The 23,270-nt window shown below is 35.3% G+C and overlaps 2 protein-coding genes across 6 annotated transcripts; one reads left to right on the plus strand and one right to left on the minus strand.

The window, feature by feature from the left end:
• Positions 1-5,675: 5,675 nt before the first annotated feature.
• On the minus strand, positions 5,676-8,686 carry LOC104231244 (squamosa promoter-binding-like protein 8). Of its 3 annotated transcripts, none has more exons than XM_009784197.2 (4): positions 7,861-8,686; positions 7,106-7,257; positions 6,010-6,180; positions 5,676-5,915 (listed from the first exon to the last, which is right to left on the minus strand). In XM_009784197.2, the coding sequence occupies exons 1-3, from the start codon at positions 8,463-8,465 to the stop codon at positions 6,014-6,016; spliced, it is 924 nt and encodes a 307-aa protein (XP_009782499.1). In that variant the 5' UTR covers positions 8,466-8,686; the 3' UTR covers positions 5,676-5,915; positions 6,010-6,013. The 3 variants fall into 3 exon arrangements, with proteins under 3 accessions (XP_009782499.1, XP_009782498.1, XP_070016047.1); XM_009784196.2 differs by having other exon boundaries at positions 6,010-6,189; XM_070159946.1 differs by lacking the exon at positions 5,676-5,915 and having other exon boundaries at positions 6,094-6,187.
• Positions 8,687-18,655: 9,969 nt separating this feature from the next.
• Positions 18,656-22,660, plus strand: LOC138885544 (uncharacterized). Of its 3 annotated transcripts, none has more exons than XM_070166506.1 (3): positions 18,656-19,042; positions 19,548-19,680; positions 21,262-22,660. In XM_070166506.1, the coding sequence occupies exon 3, from the start codon at positions 21,272-21,274 to the stop codon at positions 22,481-22,483; it is 1,212 nt and encodes a 403-aa protein (XP_070022607.1). In that variant the 5' UTR covers positions 18,656-19,042; positions 19,548-19,680; positions 21,262-21,271; the 3' UTR covers positions 22,484-22,660. The 3 variants fall into 3 exon arrangements, 1 of the variants encoding a protein (XP_070022607.1); XR_011404916.1 differs by lacking the exon at positions 21,262-22,660 and adding an exon at positions 19,879-20,284 and having other exon boundaries at positions 18,664-19,042; XR_011404915.1 differs by lacking the exon at positions 21,262-22,660 and adding an exon at positions 20,371-20,791 and having other exon boundaries at positions 18,667-19,042.
• Positions 22,661-23,270: the final 610 nt, after the last annotated feature.

The raw sequence follows: 23,270 nt of genomic DNA on the forward strand, positions 1-23,270 counted from the left end.
TTTATTCAGTTTTGATTATCAGTAACCCGTGTTCTTCTAAATTAAAGTTTTGACTGAAATTCCACTTTTTGGTTAAACAATTGTCCGCTTTAATTCCATGCCCGCACAGTTTTAAAATACGTTATTAGGGTCCAAGGCATGTTTACTTATATACCAATATCTCTCGTGCTTTATCGATGAGAGATTGGCCTAGGGTGTCACATACACTCTTTAAGGACTCATCATATTTGCTGAGGTTTACCCCACCACCGTTAGGGTCATACACAAAGTGACTTTCATACCATATATAATAGCCCGATTCAATAATGATATTGTCCACTTTAATCTAGGCCCCACGATTTTAAAATATGTCACTAGCTAAAATCTAAAGCACGATTATTTATATAATATAGTAATAACATCTCTTCCCTATTTTATCGGGTGAAATTCGCCTAAAATATCACATTATGACATCAATCAACTTTTGGTATCACACTTGGAGTTCAGTGCCCAAAATGTCAACTTTGCAGATATTTGTATTCTGGCGAGATTAAAAAGGGAAGAAGATATTTGTCCCGTGTTTACGGCATCATGAGAGCAATTGTTGAGGCTTGAGGGCAACAATGATAGTGACCCCCATTCACTTTTATTGGAGCTTTTTAATTCAATCTTTATTTAATTATTTAAAAAAATCTAGTATTGGTTGCAATTACGGCGACGCAATATTCGATGATAACTACGTTTCCCTTGTTTATTTAATTTAAAGTGGGATTTGTAGTTAAGATTCTAAGCATGAGTTTTGAGTTATCTTCATCTTCTTGTCTCGGGAGATGAGAGATCTGCCTATGCACTACAATCAGTCAATCACTACGCAGACATGATAATGTATTCATATTTGCATCAAACAAAGTAAATATATTTTCCATAATTAAGTTAATATTTACTCTCCCTTTAATTTGATAGTTATGAATAAATTATTTGTTTGCTGTAAGTATTTGTGCCTGTTTTTTTCCTTCATATTTTTATATATCCTAATTAAATTAATGTAATTTGATTAAATATGATTGCAAATAAAAAAAATTGAGTTCATCCCGTCATCCTTTTATAGAATTATCTCGTTGAGCTAACCTAAGAGTTCCTGGTGATTTCACGAAACCTTCCCCTATAAGATAGGAATATATAATTGGGAAAATGACGTTATATAGTCACTCTTAAAATTATAATTGAAAAAATATTTTTTAAAATTTTATATACGTTTTCTGCTATTGAATATAAATAGTTTTTGGTGCGGGCTAAAAGTAAAAATATTAGCTTTTTGTAGACTAAACTGAATATGTTCAAACAATTTAGAAGAGTTTTGTTGGACCCTTAAGTGGGCTAGTCATATTGAAGGACTGGATTGGCCTCCTATTGAGGGCCGGTTTAGAAGATACAAGTTCCCAAATGTGAGATGTGACCCTCGTAAAAATTACGCGGAGTAGCCACTTTTGAAAGTGGTATTTATATTTTATCCAGTATTTTTAATGCTGAGCAAAAATAGTCACTAATCTATTAAAATTAATATGAAAAGACAGTGTTACCCTTTCTTCTATCTCTTTTTCTTCCCAAACCCTCTATCAAAATTTCAAAACCCTTTCTCCCGATCAAACTTTCCCAAACTCCTCTCCTCTGATTACCAAGAGAACGATAGGCACCTCACATTAACATACTACTTGCAAGATAAAATGGCAAAATTGAATTTTTCACAATCTGTGGACTGGAAATTCGATATAGTTATATCATAAATAATTTGTCCTACAAAAAAATTAAAGATAGCTAGCCTCTTTCCCGTGAACATTTTATTCGCATTTATAGGTTCAACAAAATCAATCTATCTAAATCAGGCAGATTTCAACTTGGCAGATGTGCACGCCAGATGTGAGAGGGTTCTGTGTCCGACGAATAGTAAGAAAATCCCCAAGAATCCAAGCGTTCTCAGTGTGTGGAACAGATTCCACTGCAAGCAGATAGGCAAACAAATATGTTGAATTAGCACGCAAGACTATGTCTTTGTTCAAAAGTTAAGGATACTTGGTCCTGAACTTAGAATTATAAGTTCAAAAGTTAAGGACACTTGGTCCTGAACTTAGACTAACAAGTTCAAAAGTTAAGAACAATAGGTCCTGAACTTAGGCTAAGAAGCCCAAAAGTTAAGACAATAGGTCCTAAACTTAGACTAACAAGCTCAAAAGTTAAGGACAATAGGTCCTGAACTTAGACTATTAAGCTCAAAAGTTAAGGACACTTGGTCTTGAACTTAGACTTACAAGTTCAAAAGTTAAGGACACTTGGTCTTGAACTTAGACTTACAAGTTCAAAAGTTAAGGACAAGTAGTCCTTAACTTAGAGTTACAAGCACAAAACTTAAGGATAGGTGGTCCTGAACTTCGAGTTCCAAGTTCAAAAGTTAAGGACATGTAGTCCTGAACTTAGAGTTGCAAGTTCAAAAGTTAAGGACACTTGGTCCTGAACTTTTATGAGCAGAAGGGTGTTTTCGTCCGGGCAGGTAACGTTTATTAAAGCAGTGGCTAAAGACTAAAGACATTTTAAACAATAACTTAAAAAAAATACATATGTTATTAGAGGCTAACCGTGCACTTCCCCCGTGACCTTCCTTCCCCTTAGAGGGTCAATATTGAGGGCCGGGTTCGGACTTTTTCTTAATAAATAATCATAAGTATATATAACTATCTACTGTTGACATCATGATCGCAGATATATCACTGATTTGGATTTTTTATTTCTTTCCATTTTTATTCAAAGGAGTATTGGGTTGTTTAGGTGGCTAGCATTAGCAAGTGAGATAACATGGGCTCGTATTCAGATTATCCATCAGATAGTCTTGTAAAAATAGCACGGTATAACCAGTTTTCAGACTGTTCATTTAAAAATAGCCAGCGTTTACTAAGTCAATAAAAAATAGCCACTATTTTGCTGCAACAGAGATCGGTCCAGCATAATATACTGGAGTTCGGTTCATCTGTGTATGAACTCCAGCATATTATGTTGGACCGGTATACTTTGCTGGCTCCAGTATAATATACTGGAGACTGGAGCACCGGTGCTCCAAACTCCAGTATATTATGCTGGACCGATATACTTGCTGGAACTCCAGTATATTATGCTGGAGTTCTAGTGTACTTATGCTGGAACTCCATCATATTATGTTGGAGTTCCAGCATACTTATCCTGGAACTCTAATATAATATGCTAGAGTTCAAGTATACTTATGCTGGAACTCCAGCATAATATACTAACGCATTTTTCGGGTTTTGAACAGTGTTTTCGCTCAGATTTATCTTTACATGAAAAGTGGCTAAATTTCGATTACTTTTGAATTTGGGCTATTTTTGAATGACCAGTTGTAAATCTGGCTATTTTTGAATTTCATCCATCAGATAGTCTTGCGACACTTCCATATTGTTTAGGCCGAACTCATAAGCGACCTCTTAAAGTTGGCATTATTTTTTCATTTTAACATCTTATCTTAATCATGTTCCATTTGAACATTCTAACCACATTTCAAATGCATCACTTAAACACAAAAAACTACAAGAAATGACACAATTTGAGAAACACATTACATGTTTTTATACCTGATATACGTTTAATACTACAACAACAACAACAACAAAATAGTCATGCTAAAATGTTGGTAATAAAATTTGAAAAGGACATGAAGATGAATCCCAAATACTAGCAACCTCAATGCGCAGAGAAAAAAAGTTACGTAATTGATAGGGGTTGGAATTGTTAAATTTCGTCGAATGTTCGGAAGAGAGGGCTTAGCTTGGTTTTCAAGAAAAGCATGAAAGTAACATCTTTAGAGAAGCTTCTTCTTCATTTCTGATGCAACACAAAAAACGTGATAACTATTACTCATATTGATAATTGGTCCAAGGATGATTGATTGAATTTCCATTGTCAAGAAACTATACCAATTACCACTTCCCTTGTACTAACTATATGAATGTGGATGAAATACTGCCAGTATATGATATTATGAATTAATTAATGACACATGACCAAAATTAATGAAGGAAAATTAAATGCCTCAGAATTGGAGAAAGGAAAAAGGGAATATGAGTAATAGTTATCCGGTTTTTTGTGGACTTGAGAGTTGGGAAGACTGATCCTGATCTTAGAGAACATAAGAGTTAGTTCACTCAATGCATCGGTGATCAGCTAAAGTTGTGGACAGGGATAATATTATTATTTGCTTTTTGTTTATTACTATTTTGAAGATCATTTAACTTGAAAGGTTCTTGGAGTAAAGTCATTCCAAGGTTGATTATATTTCATTACAACAGTTAATTTGACAAACATTAAGAAAATACACGTGAGAATTCACCAAATATATTGAACAAATTTACTTTTACGTGGAAACATTAAGAATACCGTATAATTTTAATATATAGAAGGATTCAACAATAGAATTTTCGTGGATATTTTTAATAGTAATTAAAATCCAAGTTAGCTATATAATGTCGAAGAATTTTTCATGCTCTATGCAGCCTTCTTAATTATATTAGATTCTAGTGATGGATGTAGAATATAAGTTGTAGTTCAGTTGAACCCAATAATTTTAGCGTAATCTTTATATATACATGTTAAAATATTTAAATATTAATACTATATTTTAAATTTAACAGACAAAATATTGATCAATGGGTTTAGTGACATCTCTAATTCAAATTTTAGATCTGTCCTCTTATACACAACTAACATAAACTCCTTTGAATCATGTCTCACTGACAAGAAAGTGCCAAACAATTGATACGTAGAATAGTCAAGGACAACAGTTGGTCCAATTATTAGTATTCTACTTAATGACAATAAAACACCCAAATAAAAGTAAAGATATCATTTATTAGGAAAACAATAAAGAAAGGGAAAATAGAGAATGAAAGAAGACCATGAAATACTAGATATTTATGTGTTATTTGATCATTAAAAATCCTTTTATAGGGGACCCTCAACGCATAAAAGCTTGATAAAAAATACTTTCATGCACGGAACAGCTTCACTATTATAAACCATTTTTAATTGTCTTTTAATTTGCTTATTTACCAATTTTTATACGTGGTAAAATGTTGTGTTGTAGTAAACACGTTATTCCAAGTTGAACAACCTCTGAATATGCTGTTAAACCTATAAAATATCATAGAAATATTAAACCTCTGAATATGTTGTGTCGTAGTATTTCTATGCGTTTTTCCATAGAAAGAAATACCAGACAAAAGAAAAATATAATGATGCAAATTTTGAAAAATGGGAATTCACCTGCCTGCACTTGCCTGCCATGCATGTCCAACCCTTATAGCAAAAATAGAAACTTCTATTTTCTCGTGAAAACGTTTGAATGTAATTTGTCTTACCCCTCATCCTATTCAACTAGTATCAATTAAGAAACTGTTGGGATTAGGCCGAAATACGAAGTGAGGGGAAATGTGGGAAACTTAAATTCTTTGATAATTCAAGATTAATCAGTGTCTAAGTACATGCATATGATAATAAGATTAATAAGTCTTCTCTATACTATATTAACTTGATTAACGAAATCAAAGTTTAGTCAGTGTGATATGAAGGTGGGATAAACTAGTTAGCAAATATATATAGATATATATCATTCATAAATTTCATATCTAAACTTCCTTTTTTTGGTGGGGTGGGGGTGGGGGTGGGGGTGGTGGGTGGAGGGGGAAGTATGTAATTTTGTAGATGCATGGTAGTACTAGATTGTTGTGGCCATTAAAGCAAGCTTGAAATTATGAGAAGTTCAAAAGAAAATAGATTAATTTGCGGTCACCCAATTGAGAAGAAGAGTGAGCTTGTTGATGTTGAGGAAGTTGGTATTGTTGCAGCTGCAGCTAGTAGTGGCGAAGCCAGAATTATCCCTAAAGGGAGTCAAAATATAAATAAGTAAGCATATGAAAAAGTTAAGGGGAGTCAACACATAATATATATATACATAAAAATAAAATATTTAACCTATCTACGCTGTATAATTTTCCGACGAATGAGTGTCAATTGACTCCCCTTGCCAACGAGTGGCTCCGCCACTGGCAGCTAGCTGATATGCTCTTTGCCTAAAACAATCCATTGAATTACTTGGTGGTGATATGGCCACTGTCACTGTTGATGAATGTGCTCCTGATTCAGCTGGAGACTCTTCCCCAAAAGATAAAACAAAATTTATTCAAAAATAAAACCAAGAAAACGCCAATATTCAATTTCCTATCATGAACAAAAAGGGAACCACTATACAGAAGATAACAAGAGTTTAAGTTTTATGCGTTCTAGTATAAAAAAATATTTACATAGTTAGGACACTTATAAGGTAGTTATAAGTCATATCTTTATTATTTGTATTAATTGGCTGGAAATCTAGTAAAATTAATGTGTTGTAACTAATATGCTATCACAAGTTAATTAAATTACACTATAAAAAAATCTTTACTTGTGAGGATTTATCATGAATTGACTGTAGTTTTATGCTGGCTATCTTCCTAATGCGATCCTCCTGGCCTCTTTGCGTTATCAATATATATTACTCCTCTATTTCAATTTATATAAATTTATTTGACTGAACACGAAGTTTAAGAAGAAAAAAAAAGAAGATTTTTTATTTGAAATAAGACACATATATTTTGTGTGGCTATAAATCAATGTATAAAGTCAAATTGTTTCCAAATATGAAAAACCGTCCTTTTTTTTTGCCACACACTAAGGAGCCTGTTTGGACATAATAAATTTTTTCCTTTTGTCCAAAAATTTTTACTTTTTTTCGAAATTAGCGTTTGTTCATAAAATATTCAATTTTCATTTGAAGATGCATTTTGAAAATTTTCGTAAATTTGAAAAATTTCAAAAAGCTGTTTTTCAAAATTTTCACTCAAATCACTTACAAAACATCAAAAATAACCCAAAATTCTATTCATGTCCAAACACAACTCTAAATTTCAAATAAATTTCACCATTTTTTGAAGTTTTACAATTCTTATGTCCAAACGCCAACTAAAAAGAAAAATAGGTTCACATAAATTGAATATTTAAATCCCAAAAAGCCGTAGGAGATGAAAGTTACTTGAATTAAGCTTGTCGGATAATGAGGCTGTTTCTTGTTGAGGCTGTTTCTTGTTGATTACTTGCTGATTCTTCCTCCTTCTCCGGTTGTGATCTGCCAATCTTTTCCGGCAACTTCTTTTACCATTATCGAATTTTGACAGATCATGGAACCTGCGCAGCTTTTTTATCAGAATAATTATGAAATAATGGTACTAATTATATTGAATTTAAGAAGAAATTAAAAAAAAAAAACTTTTCTCTGTGTTGATTAAAGCTGATGATTCTTTCTTTTAATGCTTAAACCAAAACGGAAAATGCTGTCTTTACTATAAGAAGCAAAAATAGGACAGTATGTAACATGTCATAACGGGGTAGCAAAACTAATTGAGGAACATAATTTTACGGACATAATTGCCCTCTGGATATATCTCCCATGTACGTACGACTTTTCAACTCCTCAAACCCCAATCATTAGCTCTTTAACATACCAAAGGGCATTTCCGTCATCTACTTTCCCATCTCCGTGGAAGTTGGAACGACGCATTCTCATTGTTACAGTCGTACAATACAAGATTATTGTAATGTGGAAAAGGAAAAACACATGGAAAGGCAAAAACAGTCCAAGGTTTCTAATTATATCTGTGTGTTTTTTAAGCATAAAAAGAATAAAGTTAATTAGCACTCTAATATTATTCTAACTTCAGTTCATCACATAATTATCATAAAATAGTGTGATTTAATGCATAAAGATTTTTTTTCCCAACGTAATATAACCTGCTGCATTGTTGGCAGAAGCGCTGAGTCACACCGGCGGCAATAACGGTGGCAGCTTTTGAGTGAAACTCACACACTTTATGTCGTCGGTGGTAGTGCTTTGCATGAGTGAGATCAGCGTTGCAGCCGTCAGCTTGGCACTTCGGCGAACCGGCCTCCACCGCCCTAGTCCGTCGGAAAAGCCGGTTCACGAAATCGTCTTCCGACGATGCAAAATAAGTTCTTCCGCCCAAATTCAACCCAATCCTACTAGTATTAGTGAAATCAATACCACCCATAAACTGGAGTTCGCTTTTTGGTAAAACCGTATTGAACCCGGTCGAACCAGTAGGTTGTAGAGAAAGCATGGATGTATGATGTGTTTGAGAGTAGGGAACATCATAAGTGTGTGGGTTGTACAAGGAGCTAAAATGGTTGTTATTTGGAGTTGTTTGAAATTGGGGAAATTGATGATTTTGTATTTGTTGTTGTTGTTGTTGGTCGAGGTGGTTTCTTATAGGTGAAAAATGGGCAAGAGGGTTGACAAAAGGGTCAAAAAATTGATCGTTTTGGTCAGTTTCTTGGGTGGTTTCCTCGCCGCCAGTTTCCCATTCATAGTCCAGCATAATTTCTCCTAACTGTTCACTGCCAATAAGCTGTGTATAAATAAAGAAAAAAAGATAAGGAAATTGGAAATTATAACATCTCTATATATCTGAAAATTGAAAAAAAAAAAAGTTGGGAATTTTTGAAGTGAGGGTGGAGTGGGGAGGAAATCTGCAGGGAAGATTTTGTGGAGTGAAAAGGCTGCAGCTAAAGACTTTACTGTTTAGCATTCAGTGAAGAGAGTTTTAGTAGGTGGGCTTTATAGGACTATGTAGGTAATAGCAATAAATAGAAAAAAGAACATTTTTTTTCCATCTTTTTGAGTTCTCAACAAAAGAATAAATAAAGTTTGTGTGTTGAGTTTTAGAATGCCTTTAAGAGACATGTCGGTTTATTGGAGACTTATTGCTTTTCTTGCTGAATGAATTTAACTTAGATAGAAATTCAAGTTTTTTTTTTTTAAATATATAACATTTTGATTTTATATATATATATATATATATATATATTAAAGAAGTTCTCGTAGACTACCACGTGTTGTCGGTACAACTTCAATAAAGGCATGTCCGACGTCTAAGCGAACTCTTAAGAAGTGATCGAAGGGCATGGCCGATAATGCTATTGAAGATCAAAGTCGAAGAGTCAACAAAGATCGAGAACGAAGAGTCAACGAAGATTAGAGTCGAGGTCGAGCACTCACCGTAAATAGAGTAAATAACAACTAGTTTTATGATAAGACATCAAAGGAGAATATTCTAGTGGATATTCTTTGTACCTGTATTATTAAGGTATTCTAGGTATATATTCCTTATAAATAGAAAGAGACACAAGAATCGGGGAGAGAAGATGTTCACTTGTAAGAAAACACACTGACTTTATAGAGAGAATCTGGCGTTATTGCAAGCACACGAGAAATACATTTTTACTAAGATTCTTGCATGACTTTTCCGCTTGATCCAAGAACTACTTGAATATTCGAAGACTCATCAATCATTCATCATTGTCAGAAGGAATATCCACAAATCTCACCCCTTTTCGGGTGACTCGCATGTTCTTATTTACTTAAATGGCATTCATTTTGCTATTTATTATTATTATTATTATTATGAGGTTTTGGCATGGTATAACAACATACTCATATAATTGGCAGAAAATAGCTCTAGTTATAGATATTGGCATCAAATAACCAATAAATGTATATCACAATAATAATATGTATATCACAACTCTTTTTTTTCTTCTTTGTCTATACCAACATGTATATTAAAATTTATTTTCATTCTTTGTATATAAATAATATTATTCTTTTTATATCAATAATATAAATTATATATATAGTTATTGCTGCATTTATATCAATGTATATCACAATAAAAATATTGTATTATTTGAATATCACAGTGTATAGCACATCGGACATATGTATATCAAAATAGATATCATAAGTTTATTTTTCTTCTTTGTGTACATCAAAAATTAATTTTCTTTGTATACTAAAATATTATTTACTCCCACAATTATATTTATTATTTTTATATTTTAGAACTTTCTTAAACATGCTATATCAAAAATTTATTTTCCGTTTTTTATCAATAATTAATAATTATATTATTTGTATATCACAGTGTATAACATAATAATAATGTGTATATCAAAACAATTATTAAAATTTTATTTTCCTTCTTTGTATAACACATTTCAGATTGAAAATTCAAGTTCAAGATGACTCCACATGTGTATCCCCTATTGTAACCCGTGTATATCTCTATGTACATCAATGATATCTCATGTATATTATGTGTATCTGTGTATATCCATGAAAATTTGTGTTATATATACGATATATAATGTGATATACACGGGCATCCATAAAATTGTGTTGTATACCGATATACAAAGTGATATACACAGACGTCCTTAAAAACTTGTGTCTGATATACACTGATGTACACGATATACAAAGTGATATACATATTTCACAGTTGGATTTTTAGGTATGATTTTTTGCTCGAAACTAGTCTAAATCACTTTTAATCTTGCTCAAATTTTGTGTATAGCTTCGTTTAGGTATTTTCAACTAATTTCAATCACACTCGCTCATTCAATCCAACCAAAAAAAGGAAGAGAGAATAAAAACAAAGTTGAAATATATTTGTTCTCTCTTAGTTTTTGTTAATCTTGCTCAAATTTTGTATATAGCCTCGTTTAGGTATTTTCAACCAATTTCAATCACACCCACTCATTCAGCCCAACCAAAAAAAAGAGAGAAGAAAAACAAAGTTGAAATATTTTTTTTCTCTTAGTTTTTGTTTCTGATTTTCTCTGATGTGAGATCAACCTTACCTTTTCATCCCACTGATTTTTTTTTTTTTGCATAATTTGCAAGAATTTTTGCTAAACTATGAGAGCAAAAGAGAAGAGATAGAAGAAGAAATACAAGGAGAGAAAGGGATAGGGAAGCTAAGTGTGTAGTTTTTTTAGAGAGAATATGAAAGAGAGTAGTTTTTTTTAGGATTTGGCTATATAATGCCAATTGTTTGGGCTATCTTTTCCAAAACTAATATAAGGCTAAAAAATTGCAAATCCCTATTATGGGTTGATATAGGATGCCATTTTTTCTTATTATTTAACGCTACCTACCACCTTTTGGGTCATTGAATATTGTTAGCCTTGTCTACATTTACTGCCATTCGGTCAAATATACACCTTATCTACCACAAAATCGGATATCTTGTCTATTGGGATATTAATATTAGCTAAGATTGACTCTACTTTATTTGAATCTAATTGGTTGAACCCGGATCTAAATTTTGGGTCGAACATATATATAGATATCAAGCCTTTTTTGTTTATGTTGAACTCTTTAACTCCAATTTTTCATAATTTTTACTCATTTTATTGGTCGTTAGGCCGCAATATTTCATACATAAGTGAGATTTTCTTAAGGAGAAAAATTAGGTAGTGTTTGATTGTTGGGATAATGGGGTAGTAAGCAAAGGGTTGGAGGAATAAGAAACTCTCTGTTGTTGAAGAAAATAAAATATCTTCAGGCTGAGGTGCGGATATCTCGCTTTATTTAAGGAGATTCAAGCCCACTGCAACAAAGTCTTCACTGGTCCAGCAGTAATCCTCTTGACTTGTCTCCCCAGGATACAACAGCCCGATCACGTCGTATGACTCGAACAAACTCTAGACAAGCTGTTGAGTCCAAAACTCCACCAAGATGAACACCTTCCTTCAATAAAAGTAAAAACTCTCTTCTTCTTTTTCACAACTTTAACCTCACTTTATTGAAACACTCCACAATTATTTTTCATAACACATTAGGGAAGAAAGACTCCTATTTATAGGTGTAGGAATTCTTCCTTGAATTAAATTGGAAGAAAGTGGGATAATAAGTTATGAAATCATGGAGAACATGAGATAATTAGTGTGTAATTAGTGATAGAACATGGGAGAAGAGTTACAACCATTTTCTACATCATGGAATAGTGGGAGTTATGGGAGTTATGACCATTTTCTATATCATGGAGTAGTAAAAGTTATGGCATTTTTTATTTTAATATTAAAATGCTAAAATACTAACACTCTCCCACCTTATGCACCGTTTGGAAGTGAGAGAGATAAAAGAGAGCAATTTAGAACTATTCAAAACCTACTGTACTTGGCCATTACAAATCAAACAAAACAACTTGGGAAACACATTTATTAGTTGAAACACATTTATTATTTGAAACGCATTTATTTTGTCTCTCTATAATGGCATCTTTGTATCTCCTCAAATAATTGTCTTATGTCTCTCATGTTTGTGTCTCTAGCTAAGAAGAGAGAGATAGAAGTTGAGAATAATAGTAAGTAACTAACTGATGTGAGGCGGCTTTGCTCAGAGATAGGTTGTATAACCATTTACAGCCACTAGAAAGGATACAGCCATACAGGGAAGAGGTGAGGAGAGCACATTATAGATGGAAGTAGGGGTGACAGACGAACGGGTTGGGTCGGATACAGGCAGACCGAGAATGGGTAATACAGAAGTAGATAAACTATTCGACCCAACTTATATTTAATACGGATAGAGAAAATCTTTTAATCGAGAGATTATATTATAGATGACTTCTGGATTATGATCATTTTTGAGAGAATACCTAATCTCCAAAACATGAAAACCTCCAAATTTTAATCTTTATTGATTATCCATTTTTAAGTGATAATATGGATCTTATTCACACTTGACTCATTTCAAAAGAAGTTTATTATCTAACCCATTTTTTAATAGATACTCCAATATGGATGGATAACTGTTTTTCTTAAAATCTATTTTGCCACCGCTAGATGGAAGCAGCGACTTCAATTACGTATAAAAAAGTTTTATGTTGTTAGTGTAATTTAACCTTTATAGAGGTTATTTCCTTTGTTTTTTGGATTGTCAGATCATGTTAGTTACAAATAATTATTTATTACTGTGAGTAATTTCACTTAATGGTGTAAATCTATTAACATTATCATTTATCAGTGTACAACAATTAAACTTTTTTATTTACAAGTTTCACCAAAGTTATCTATTCTAACCCAACCTATTAAGAATATAGTATAATTGGATGCTAAAAGTCACATTATTCTACTTTTAATTTACGGTCTCGATTTCATGTCTTAATTAGAATTGAAGAGTTCTTTATGGGAGGATGCTTTACAACCTGTCATATGCCTTCTCCGCATGAATCTGAATTAGCCGAGCTATGAATTTTAATTTAAATACATGTTTGGAGCAAAAAATAAATGTGAAACTCTGTTAGGATCGAAAAACTAGGTGTCATGCGGAAGCTAGTAAAGCAAACCCTCAACGATGATAAATCAGATAACAAAAGAAAAATCTATCAAAAGAGACACAAACATATAACGTAGTTCGGTCAACTGACCTACATCCACGGGCGGAGATGAGCAATTCACTATGATAAAAGAGAGTACAAAATATCGAGAGAACAACCTCACGAAGAGGCAAACACAAGTGACACACTAACATTTGTCCCGTAAAGTTCTCACCCTAAGCACGACTCTCAAACATCATATGGCTGCATTGTGGATGTTACTGAATGAGAATGATGGATCTTCAATTTAAGGAACTCCAAACATTTTTCTACAAGAAAAGGAACTAGCAAAATATGGGAGATTTGTAATTTCCTTCTACAAGAAGGAAAACTCAATTAAGGTAAACATGTTGTCCTTTCCTTCAATAAATAGGAAAACAAAATATGGTAAGAAAATTAAAATGTATTCACATTGATAATGGTGGTGAATATTGTGGTCCCTTTGATAACTATTGCAAGGAATTCGTTATCAGAAAACTCCGCCCAAGACGCCTCAATTGAATGGTTTGGCAGAGAGGATGAATAGAACTCTGGTTGAAAGAGTTAGATGTCTGCTTTCAGAGGCTAAACTTCCAAATACATTTTGGGTGGAAGCACTTAACACTGTTGCTTATGTTATTAATTTGTCTCCTGCTGTTGCTTTGGATGGTGATGTCCCAGACAGAGTTTGGTTTGCCAAAGATGTTTCTTATGATCACCTGAGAATTTTTGGGTGTAAAGCTTGTGCGCATATTCCTAAAGATGAGATATTGAAACTGGATGTCAAAACTAAGCAGTGCATCTTTATCGGTTATAGTCAAGATGAGTTTGGGTATCGGTTTTATGATCCAGTTGACAATAAACTTATTAGAAGTCGTGATGCAATATTCTTTGAAGACCAGACTATTGAAGATATTGACAAAGCTAAGAAGATAGATTCTCAGAGTAATGAGAGCTTAGTTGATAGTGATCCAGTTTCTATTGCTAAGGCACCTATTACACATGAAGTAACCCAAGACAATAATGGAGTTAGTGATCAAGATCAAAATGATCATCATGATGTAGACGTTATGGATGCTTCAGTTGATGAAGTTGTGGTTGATCGACAACCAATTCCTGCTCAGGTAACTACTTCGAATGCTCTTGAAACCTCTCTTAGAAGATCTACAACAAAAATCGATGCGCTATCCTCCTGATGAGTATGTACTTTTTACTGATATGGGAGAACCTGAGAATTATGATGAAGCCATGCAAGATACTCATAAAGATCGGTGGATTGAAGCCATGGAAGATGAGATAAAGTCACTCCATGAGAATGGAACATATGAGTTAGTGAAATTTCCGAAAGGTAAGAGAGCTTTATCTAATAAATGGATATTCAGAACAAAGCAAGATAACCATACCTCTGCGCCTAGATACAAGGCGAGGTTAGTTGTTAAAGGTTTTGACCAGAAGAAGGGAGTTGACTTTGATGAAATTTTCTCCCATGATGTGAAGATGTCTTCTATCCGTGTGGTTCTAGGCTTAGTCGCAAGTCTAGATTTAAAAGTTGAGCAGATGGATGTCAAGTAAATGAGGAGATTTATATGGAGTAGCCTGAGGATTTCGTAGTTAAGCTTGCAGATAAGCATGTGTTTTGCAGAAATTTGGCAGGCATGAAGCCTGTCAATAGTTCCTCTACTTGAAGATACATTTGGTCTCTTGGCTGGAGAGGGAGTTTGTTGGGTATATGCCCATGTTGTCCAGCCAAAGTCCCAATGGCCTAATCCTATTCTCTTTTGGTTTCCATTCCTATTCGAAATTGGATTCGATTTTTGTTCCCATTTAGAGTTGTTTTGTCTTTAAGGGAAAGCACCACTCATGATCTAAAAATAGGACAACCTTGAAGAATTATTATATGCTCATTGATACAAGTCTTTGAAATATTTAAGCACATAAGAGTGATTTTTGAGAGAGCTTTCATCAAGAGAGAAGAGAGAAGAAAAGTATTTGTGTTGCTGCAGATTTTTATTCTGACTAGCCAACGTCAAATTGCGTTTTCCAATTTGTTAACCGTTGGTTCGAGCTAAAATTTTGATTGAGTGTTCATAACATCTTGGTCTTTGATTTGAACGGTGAAGATCGGATTTGGAGGTTCGTACATCTGATTTCAAGCCTCGAACAATAGCTTCATTTTTGTGGATTCTCCTCTTTCTTCAATTGATTTATTGCTATTGTTGCTCCGTATTTGGCACTTGTTGTGTAGCTAATTTGAAAAACTTTTGTAACCCTCTTATTGTTATAGTGGATCTTTTTGGATCTTTGTACTCCCGTAGTTTTTATCTTCGATTTGAATGGTTTTCCACGTTAAAATTTGGTGTTCTTTACTTTTTTTATTTTCGGGTTTGCCTCTTTCTCGACATAACAAAGCTCTAACAGTAATTTGTTAAAGATGAAAAGGAGAACTCTTTCTCTGTTATTTTAATTTGAAATTACATAAAGATCTATAAATTTATGATCCATATTATTTACTAAGAACGTACGCCTGAGAGACTGTTGCATGCATATACTATTATTTCAAAATATCTTCAATGTACATAGTGTTTAACTTAAAAGATTTTGAACTATTTTAAAGCAAATCAATCAAAGATGAAGGGGTAAATCGTAGTCAAACCTAATTAATACCGGATCGAAAAATTGAATAATAACAATTGCATAATAGATGAATAGAGTATCAAAGATCTTATTAAAATTGAGCACTGTCTTTCCTCTCCGTAGAGAGGGAAGAAGAATTACAATTGCTTTGCCCTTTCGGGGTACCAGAATGGAGCTCTTCTCCTCTTTTCTTTTTGAAAAGTCCCCATCTTCCCCTTTAGAAGTGGAGTTTTATTCTTCCCTTTATTCTATGAGAGGGCCTGGAGAAAAAAGCCGCCCCCTCGGAGTTTCCTTTTGCTTGTATATATAGTCGAAAAACCCTCTTACCCTTGCCACGACTTGGCGTGTCTGGGTCAGTGAAGTTTCCTGGTCGTGGAAAGGCATTGCTTTCGTCGCTGTGTCGAATGTCTTAAAGGATGGATGAGGTTAACTTCATTGACTTCTTCTACCTGGTGGCAAGAATGGGGTCGTTGCCACCTTGGTCGTGGTGGTCAGATCTTGACCAATACAGTTAGTCCCTCTATTCGTCGGGGTCGTGCCTCATTGGGATCGACAGACGGAACACATGTGTGACGTATTCGAGAGAAATCTGACCCCTTATTCTGTTCCTTAGTTGCATTTTGTTTATTTTGGATGGCTTGTGGATGTTTTTTTAGTACTCGTGAACTGTTACGAGGGTTTCAGAGTCGTAACGCCGGTTGGTAAATGAAGCCTTACTTCGTGCGCAAGCCATCATTATGACACACATTTCTGAGGAACTGAAACGTTTCGTGTCTCGTTGGATTCGAATGGTGACTCTCGGGTTTCAAGCTCGGGGAATTTGTGTCTCTTATAAATAGGGAAACTTTGTCATCTGCTTCTCACACTTCATCGTTCATTTTGAGAGAATTCCCCGGATATCTCTTTTTCTGATATCTCGAGTTCCTGCTTATTTTCCTGCTCATTGCAACCCCTAATCTTTTCACTTCTTCCGGAAAGTTTTCCTTTTTTGCTAAAAATGGCCGGCGATTCTTATCGTGACAATCTTCCTGCCGCAACTCCGGTAACTGAGAACCCTGTACAGGCCATCAGAGAAGTGGATGCGGTAGAGGATGAGGAGGTTACCTCGGTGGATGAAATCCTGCCCCGCCCAGGAAGGGACGCGACTGACTTCAGTATCGATGGTGGAATAGAGCCGGAGGACATTGCTCCCGTTATAACAGAGAGAGGTATCGTGGAGTTGAGGGAACAATGGGGAATCCCTAGTTTTGTCGAGATACAACCGGTGGGGAGGAACGATCAGGTTTAATTCGACCGTCCTTGATTTTGTATGTTCTATGCCTACCCCTTCATTGTAGGGTACACACTCCCGCTTCCTATGCTAGTGGTGTATTTCTGCCGCTACTATGAGGTGTGACCTGCTCCGTTTTCCCCTTATTTATACAAGTTGTTTCTTATGCTACTCAAATACGCGGAGCTCGCCGGTCGTGAGGTCACTCTGGGCTATGTGCTTAGCCTTTTTGCTCCCCAATTTATTCGAGGCCCGATGATTCATGCACGTCCTCGGGGATCGAAGGGTCTGGTGGTGAAGATGGACGATAGAACCAATCGTCACTTCTACGAGAATTTTTTCTACGTGCGGACCGAGCATATTGTGGTGGACTCGACGGGGTTCCCCCGAGAGATGAAATTTTGCCCGTAAGTCTGCGTCTTTGATTAACGGAATGTTCGATTTTTTTTGTGATGTGGATACTAAATTGCCTTATTGTTCTGTAGCTGAGAAGTTACCCCCGCCGCCTCTTGAAAGGATTCGTGAATGGGTGGAGGCCATTCTTCCCCACACGGTGGGGGTTCGTACCTGGTCGACTTTTCACGAGAGGTTTGGACGTAGGCCTCTTACAGGTGAGATGACGTCCTTATTTACTACTCTCTTTATTCATTTTTATTTCGCCTCTTATACATTGTTTGTCGTTGTCAGGGAGGGTACGGAGAGCCAGGGTCCCGCAACTAGCCTTCTGCCAGCCGGCTGCATCCGCTCATCTTGTCGCGGTACCTGCTGTATGTCCTTCGTCGACGGTTGCTTCGGTCGAATCTGCAGCCTTGGTTACTCCAACAAAGGCTGCTTTTCAGGACGAGGTCACATCCAGTGCCGTCCGTCCTACGAACGAGTCACCATCGATGGGGGAGGAGGAAGGGCTGTCAAAAAGACGAAGGGTAGAGTTCGAGATGGCGCCTCCGACAGTGATTAACCTGGACGAATCTCCCCCGACAGGATCAGGGGAAGGCGTTGCCATGGCGTCTCCCGTAGAGGTGGAGCAAGTTGTCAAAGCTGGCACCGGCAGTCAGTGCCTGGAAACTCCGGTTGCCGCAATGGCTCAGCCAAAAGTCCCTATTGTTACTGATGTTCAACGCCCTGTTGGAGCGGAGGACCAGATCTTAGCGCCGGAGATAAAAGAGCTTAGAAAAAAAAGAATCCCATTAGTGAAGGTTCTTTGGAGAAATCATTCAGGCGAAGAAGCTACCTGGGAGCGAGAAGAGGATATACGAGTTCAATATCCACATTTGTTTCGGGACTAGTACAAGGTAAATTTCGAGACGAAATTTTTTTTAGGGAGAGAGAGTTGTAACACCCCAAAATTTTTACAATATTTGCATTCTTGATTGAGCATTTTTTTAACGAGAAAATATTTTACTTTGCACTTCCTAAATGTGAAATGGTCAGTATATGAAAATTTCTTACTTAGGTTGTGTTAATATTGGCAAGGAAGTTCCATGGTGTTGCTATATGTAACACTTAATATTATTTTGACGAGTTGTTATTAAATATAGTATATAATTAAGTTTTGGGTTTCCAACCTTTTGTATTTATCTAAGAATATTTAGTAGTTGAGGAATCATTTTATTTCATATCTATCCGTAAGCTCCCTATTCTTCTACTCTTCCGAAACAAAAAAAGAAGAAGAAATATCTACCTCTCTCTTTCTATCTCTATCTTTCTACTCTATCTCTCTATCTCTATCTCTCTCTATCTTTCTCCTCTGTAAGAACAAGAAGCTGAAGGTTCATAAAAAAAACTCATGGATTTCTACTAAATCAACACACAAAATTCGTTTTTGGTGAAGATCAAGTTGCTCCTCTTGGTAAGTTTCTATAACCCGTTTTTATACTAGACATCTACTAGTATTTTCTATATATCTTTTTGTACAGAGCTCCGATTTAAGTGATCTAGGACTTTCTGGAAAGGTATTTCATAAATCTACAACTCTTATAAAGGAATCAAAATCTAGTTTTGTTGTTATGTACCTGAAAAAGAGTCAGAAAGTACAGGGCAGGTGCTGTCCAGATTTTCAGTTCTTGAAATACTCCATGTACTGCTGTTAGTAAATTTAGCATAACGTTTTGTTAAAAGTTGATATGGTGGTGATTCAAGATGTTCTGAAATGGTAAGACATAGATCTACAACTTTTATGAAGACTATAAAGTCTAGTTTGTCCGTATAGATCTTCAAAACTGAGTCACAACTTAGAACAGTGATACTGTCCAGAATTTCTGTTTCAAACGTTTTTGGGTAATTTTCACCAATATCATATTTAGTTGACTTGTTAAATCACTAAAATTATTTATATATTTGATTATGTATTTAAGGTATATAAACCCTTGAAAAAAAAACATCAAAGGAGAAGTGTTTGAGGAAGTGGACAGATTTGGTTTGTTTACGGCGTAGACGATTCGAACGTCCCCAAGTTGTGATTGAACTGTTTTATGGTAAAACACCAAGGTTTGCGTATAAACTTGTACTCTTTTTGCTTGCTGGAAATATGTTGAAATAACCTGATATTTTGTTTTTATTGTCTTCAATTTATATTGTTTTATTCGTATTATATTAAGTCTTGTCAGAAATTTGCTAAATCGCCCATTCGTACGGATTGTTTGATCATTTTGCATTCTTGTTGGGACTTTGTCCTTCTTGTGGCAGTGATTTGGTCACTCACTTGGCATGCCTCTTGATTCGGATCTTTTGCCATCTTGACTTTGGATTTGTAGTTCGTCTTGGATTATGGAACTTGTCCGTGTTAAGTACGAACTAGGAAGCCATTTTTAATATGGTTCTTGATTCTCTTGTCTATTGGGTTTTGACCCTACTTGATTTGGGGCTTCGGTCCATCTTGATATTTGATTATGCTTAGTGTGATGGCATGACGTACATATTGGGCGAAAAATGGATAATTGGTATACTTCCTTAAATTGATAGTATACACTTTCTAGACTCTTGAGCATTGTTATTAATATTTGGAAACATTTCAAAGTTTGATATTGGTATGTTTGATATATTTGTTCACTTGTTTTAAATTATGTTAAATTGAGCTAACTATGACTGAAAAGGGGAATTGGAGAATTTAATGACTCCAAGCCTAAAGTTTATACACCACTAAGCTTTATGCTTAGCGATAGTTGTTTTCTATCGTAGGAAATGTTCGGGATGAAATCTGAAGATGTCCAGGGTGAATTGGTCTTTTGGAAGAACTTATGAAGATCACATTTGCATATGCACCTTGGTTTTGCATAGTTTTGGGACGTATACATGATGTACAGGATATACAGAATATATACATATATATATATATATATATATATATATATATATATATATATGTCACACTTATGTTATTTGGAGGCTTGTTGGGTTTTAAAGACCAAAAAAATCTTGTAACTTGAATTTGTAACCTACTTTATTGTATTAGGGTATTTTAATGACTTAGGTCTTGTAATATGCTGAATTTACACTTTGTCTTGTAAATATGTAGAAAAGGAGAAAACTAGTTTCCCTTTCTTTATACCCGATAGTTTAAAATTTATGTATAATACAAACTTGCAGTGATTTTGAATGAGTGTATAAATTTGTTAGAAAGTTGTTTTAATCTCTTGATTGCTCAAGAAGGGTTATATCACCCTGTGTTAATATTTTGACATTGTATTTTATGTTAAATAAAATTATGGTGTATGTTAAAAAAATATATATTGCACTTTGAACCTTTTCGCATGGGCCTATTTCCGCTACTAAATTACTTTTGATATTTTTATTAATATCTCTTTTAATATTTTGTTAGTAGGGAATTAGATTTGTTTCTTAAGTAGTAGCCTCCCAAAGGGGTTGCTACAAGTTTTGGTATCAGAGCCACGGCTTGTGATTCTAGGATTTTTTTTGTTGTGATAGTACGTAGTATTTGTTGTTATTTTTTTTTTGAAATGACTTGGTGTTTATAAATTTTTGCATACTTGTTTAATTTAATTTATTGGATTCTGTGTGTACGTGCATCATGTACATGTCCCTAATGCAGTGTGATCTTATCTTTTATAGGAATTTTAATATGGCCTCTTCTTCGAATAGAGCTGTTGAATCCGTTGATGAAAGTCAGGCTCAGCATAATGTCATGCCTCACCTTCAGGGAGAAAATGAGGAACCCTTGCCTGACCTAAATCATCCTCGTGTTAGTGGAAATGAAGTGGGCAGTAATCCAAGAGCAATGAGTCATAATACTCCATTTATGACTCCTCCATTCCAGCAAATGGCTGAGTTCTTTCGTCACTTGGCTGGGACAAGGTCAGAACCTAGTGAAATGAATTTTGAGAAGATGAGAAAAATGGGCGGAGTTGAATTTGAAGGCACTACAGATCCCACGGTAGCTGAACAATGGCTCGAGCGCATGGAGAGGGTCTTTGAACAACTGGAGTGTACTAATGCTTCCAAATTTAAGTATGCTATCTCTCTTTTACAAAAAGACGCCTATGATTGGTGGGTAAGTGTGCCAAATGCAAAAGCAAAACCTCCGGTGCTGACTTGGGATGACTTTGTGAAATTATTTCGTGCAAAATATGTTCCCCCTGTCTATTGTGATGCTAAAAAGAAAGAGTTTTTGAATTTAAGACAACGAAGTATGTCTATTGCAGAATATCAACAAAACTTTCTCAGGCTTTCTCGCTATGCTAAAGGTATTATTGATGGTGAAAGAGACAAGTGTAGAAGATTTGAAGAAGGTTTGAATGGTTACATTCGAAAATCAGTGGCAATCTTACAACTTGATGATTTTTCCAAGCTGATTTCAGCTGCTCTTACTTGGGAAAGAATTGACAAGGAAGAAGCTAGTAAGAGAGAAAACAGGTTTAGGAAGGGTAATTCAGATTATGGCGGTCCATCCAAAAAGGGAAAGTTTGATTATTCCAAGACTGAGAGTACACATAAATCATTACATCATAAGCAGAACAAGTCGAATTTTTCTACTGCCAGTACTCCAAGTTATGGCCAAGGCAAAACTCATACCCCTATTTGTGCACAGTGCAGAAAGAATCATTATGGTGCCTGTAGACGAGCTTCCGGTGCTTGCTTTAATTGTGGAAGTATGGATCATAAAGTGAAGGATTGTCCTAATCCTAATCCTTTTTCGTATTCACATACAGATGGATCAGTTCAAAAGCCTGTCACTATTCATTCTCAAGCTAATAGCAGTGCTAGACCTCGAAATATGCAAGCAGCGGGTTCGAGTGGAGCTAATCAGGCTGGTGGGTCAAGGGCTACTGCATGAGTTTATGCTATGAGACAGAAGAATGACCAGGATGGCCCAGGCGTGGTTGATGGTAAATTTCACTTATTTGGCATATCTGTTGTTACACTATTTGATCCTGGATCTTCGCACTCTTATGTTTGCTCATCACTTGCATTTCCTGATACTGTTAAATCTGGGAGACTTGACTTTGATGTGCTGGTCACGAGTCCATTAGGTCATCAGGCTATTGTTAACAGGATTTACCGAGATTGTCCATTCATGATTCAAAATCTGGTCTTCCCTGCCGACTTGCTTGAAATGCCCTTCCAAGACTATGATGTTATTGTTGGCATGGATTGGCTCCATAGGCACCACGCAGTGGTTGATTGTAGGTTGAAGCAAGTGACATTTAGAACTCCTGCACATTCACACATAGTAGTTCAAGGAGAAAGATCATTGACATCTAATATTATTTCAGCGGTCTTGGCAAGGAAAATGATTTGTCAAGGTTGTGATGCCTATCTTGCTCATATAGTCGATACACGATTGGGGAGTCCAAGTCTTAAGGACATACCAACTGTGTGCGACTTTCCTGATGTATTTCCTGATGATCTTCCTGGGTTGCCTCCAGAAAGGGAGATTGAATTTCCTATAGATCTTGTCCCGGGAACTACCCCTATTTCTATCGCTCCTTATAGAATGGCTCCAGCTGAATTAAAAGAGTTGAAGGCTCAATTGCAAGAACTTCTTGAGAAAGGTTTCATCCGTCCCAGTATTTCACCTTGGGGAGCTCCTGTTTTATTTGTGAAAAAGAAAGATGGCACTC

Source organism: Nicotiana sylvestris, chromosome 1 (assembly GCF_000393655.2).
Source record: "Nicotiana sylvestris chromosome 1, ASM39365v2, whole genome shotgun sequence".
NCBI classification, from domain to species: domain Eukaryota; kingdom Viridiplantae; phylum Streptophyta; class Magnoliopsida; order Solanales; family Solanaceae; genus Nicotiana; species Nicotiana sylvestris.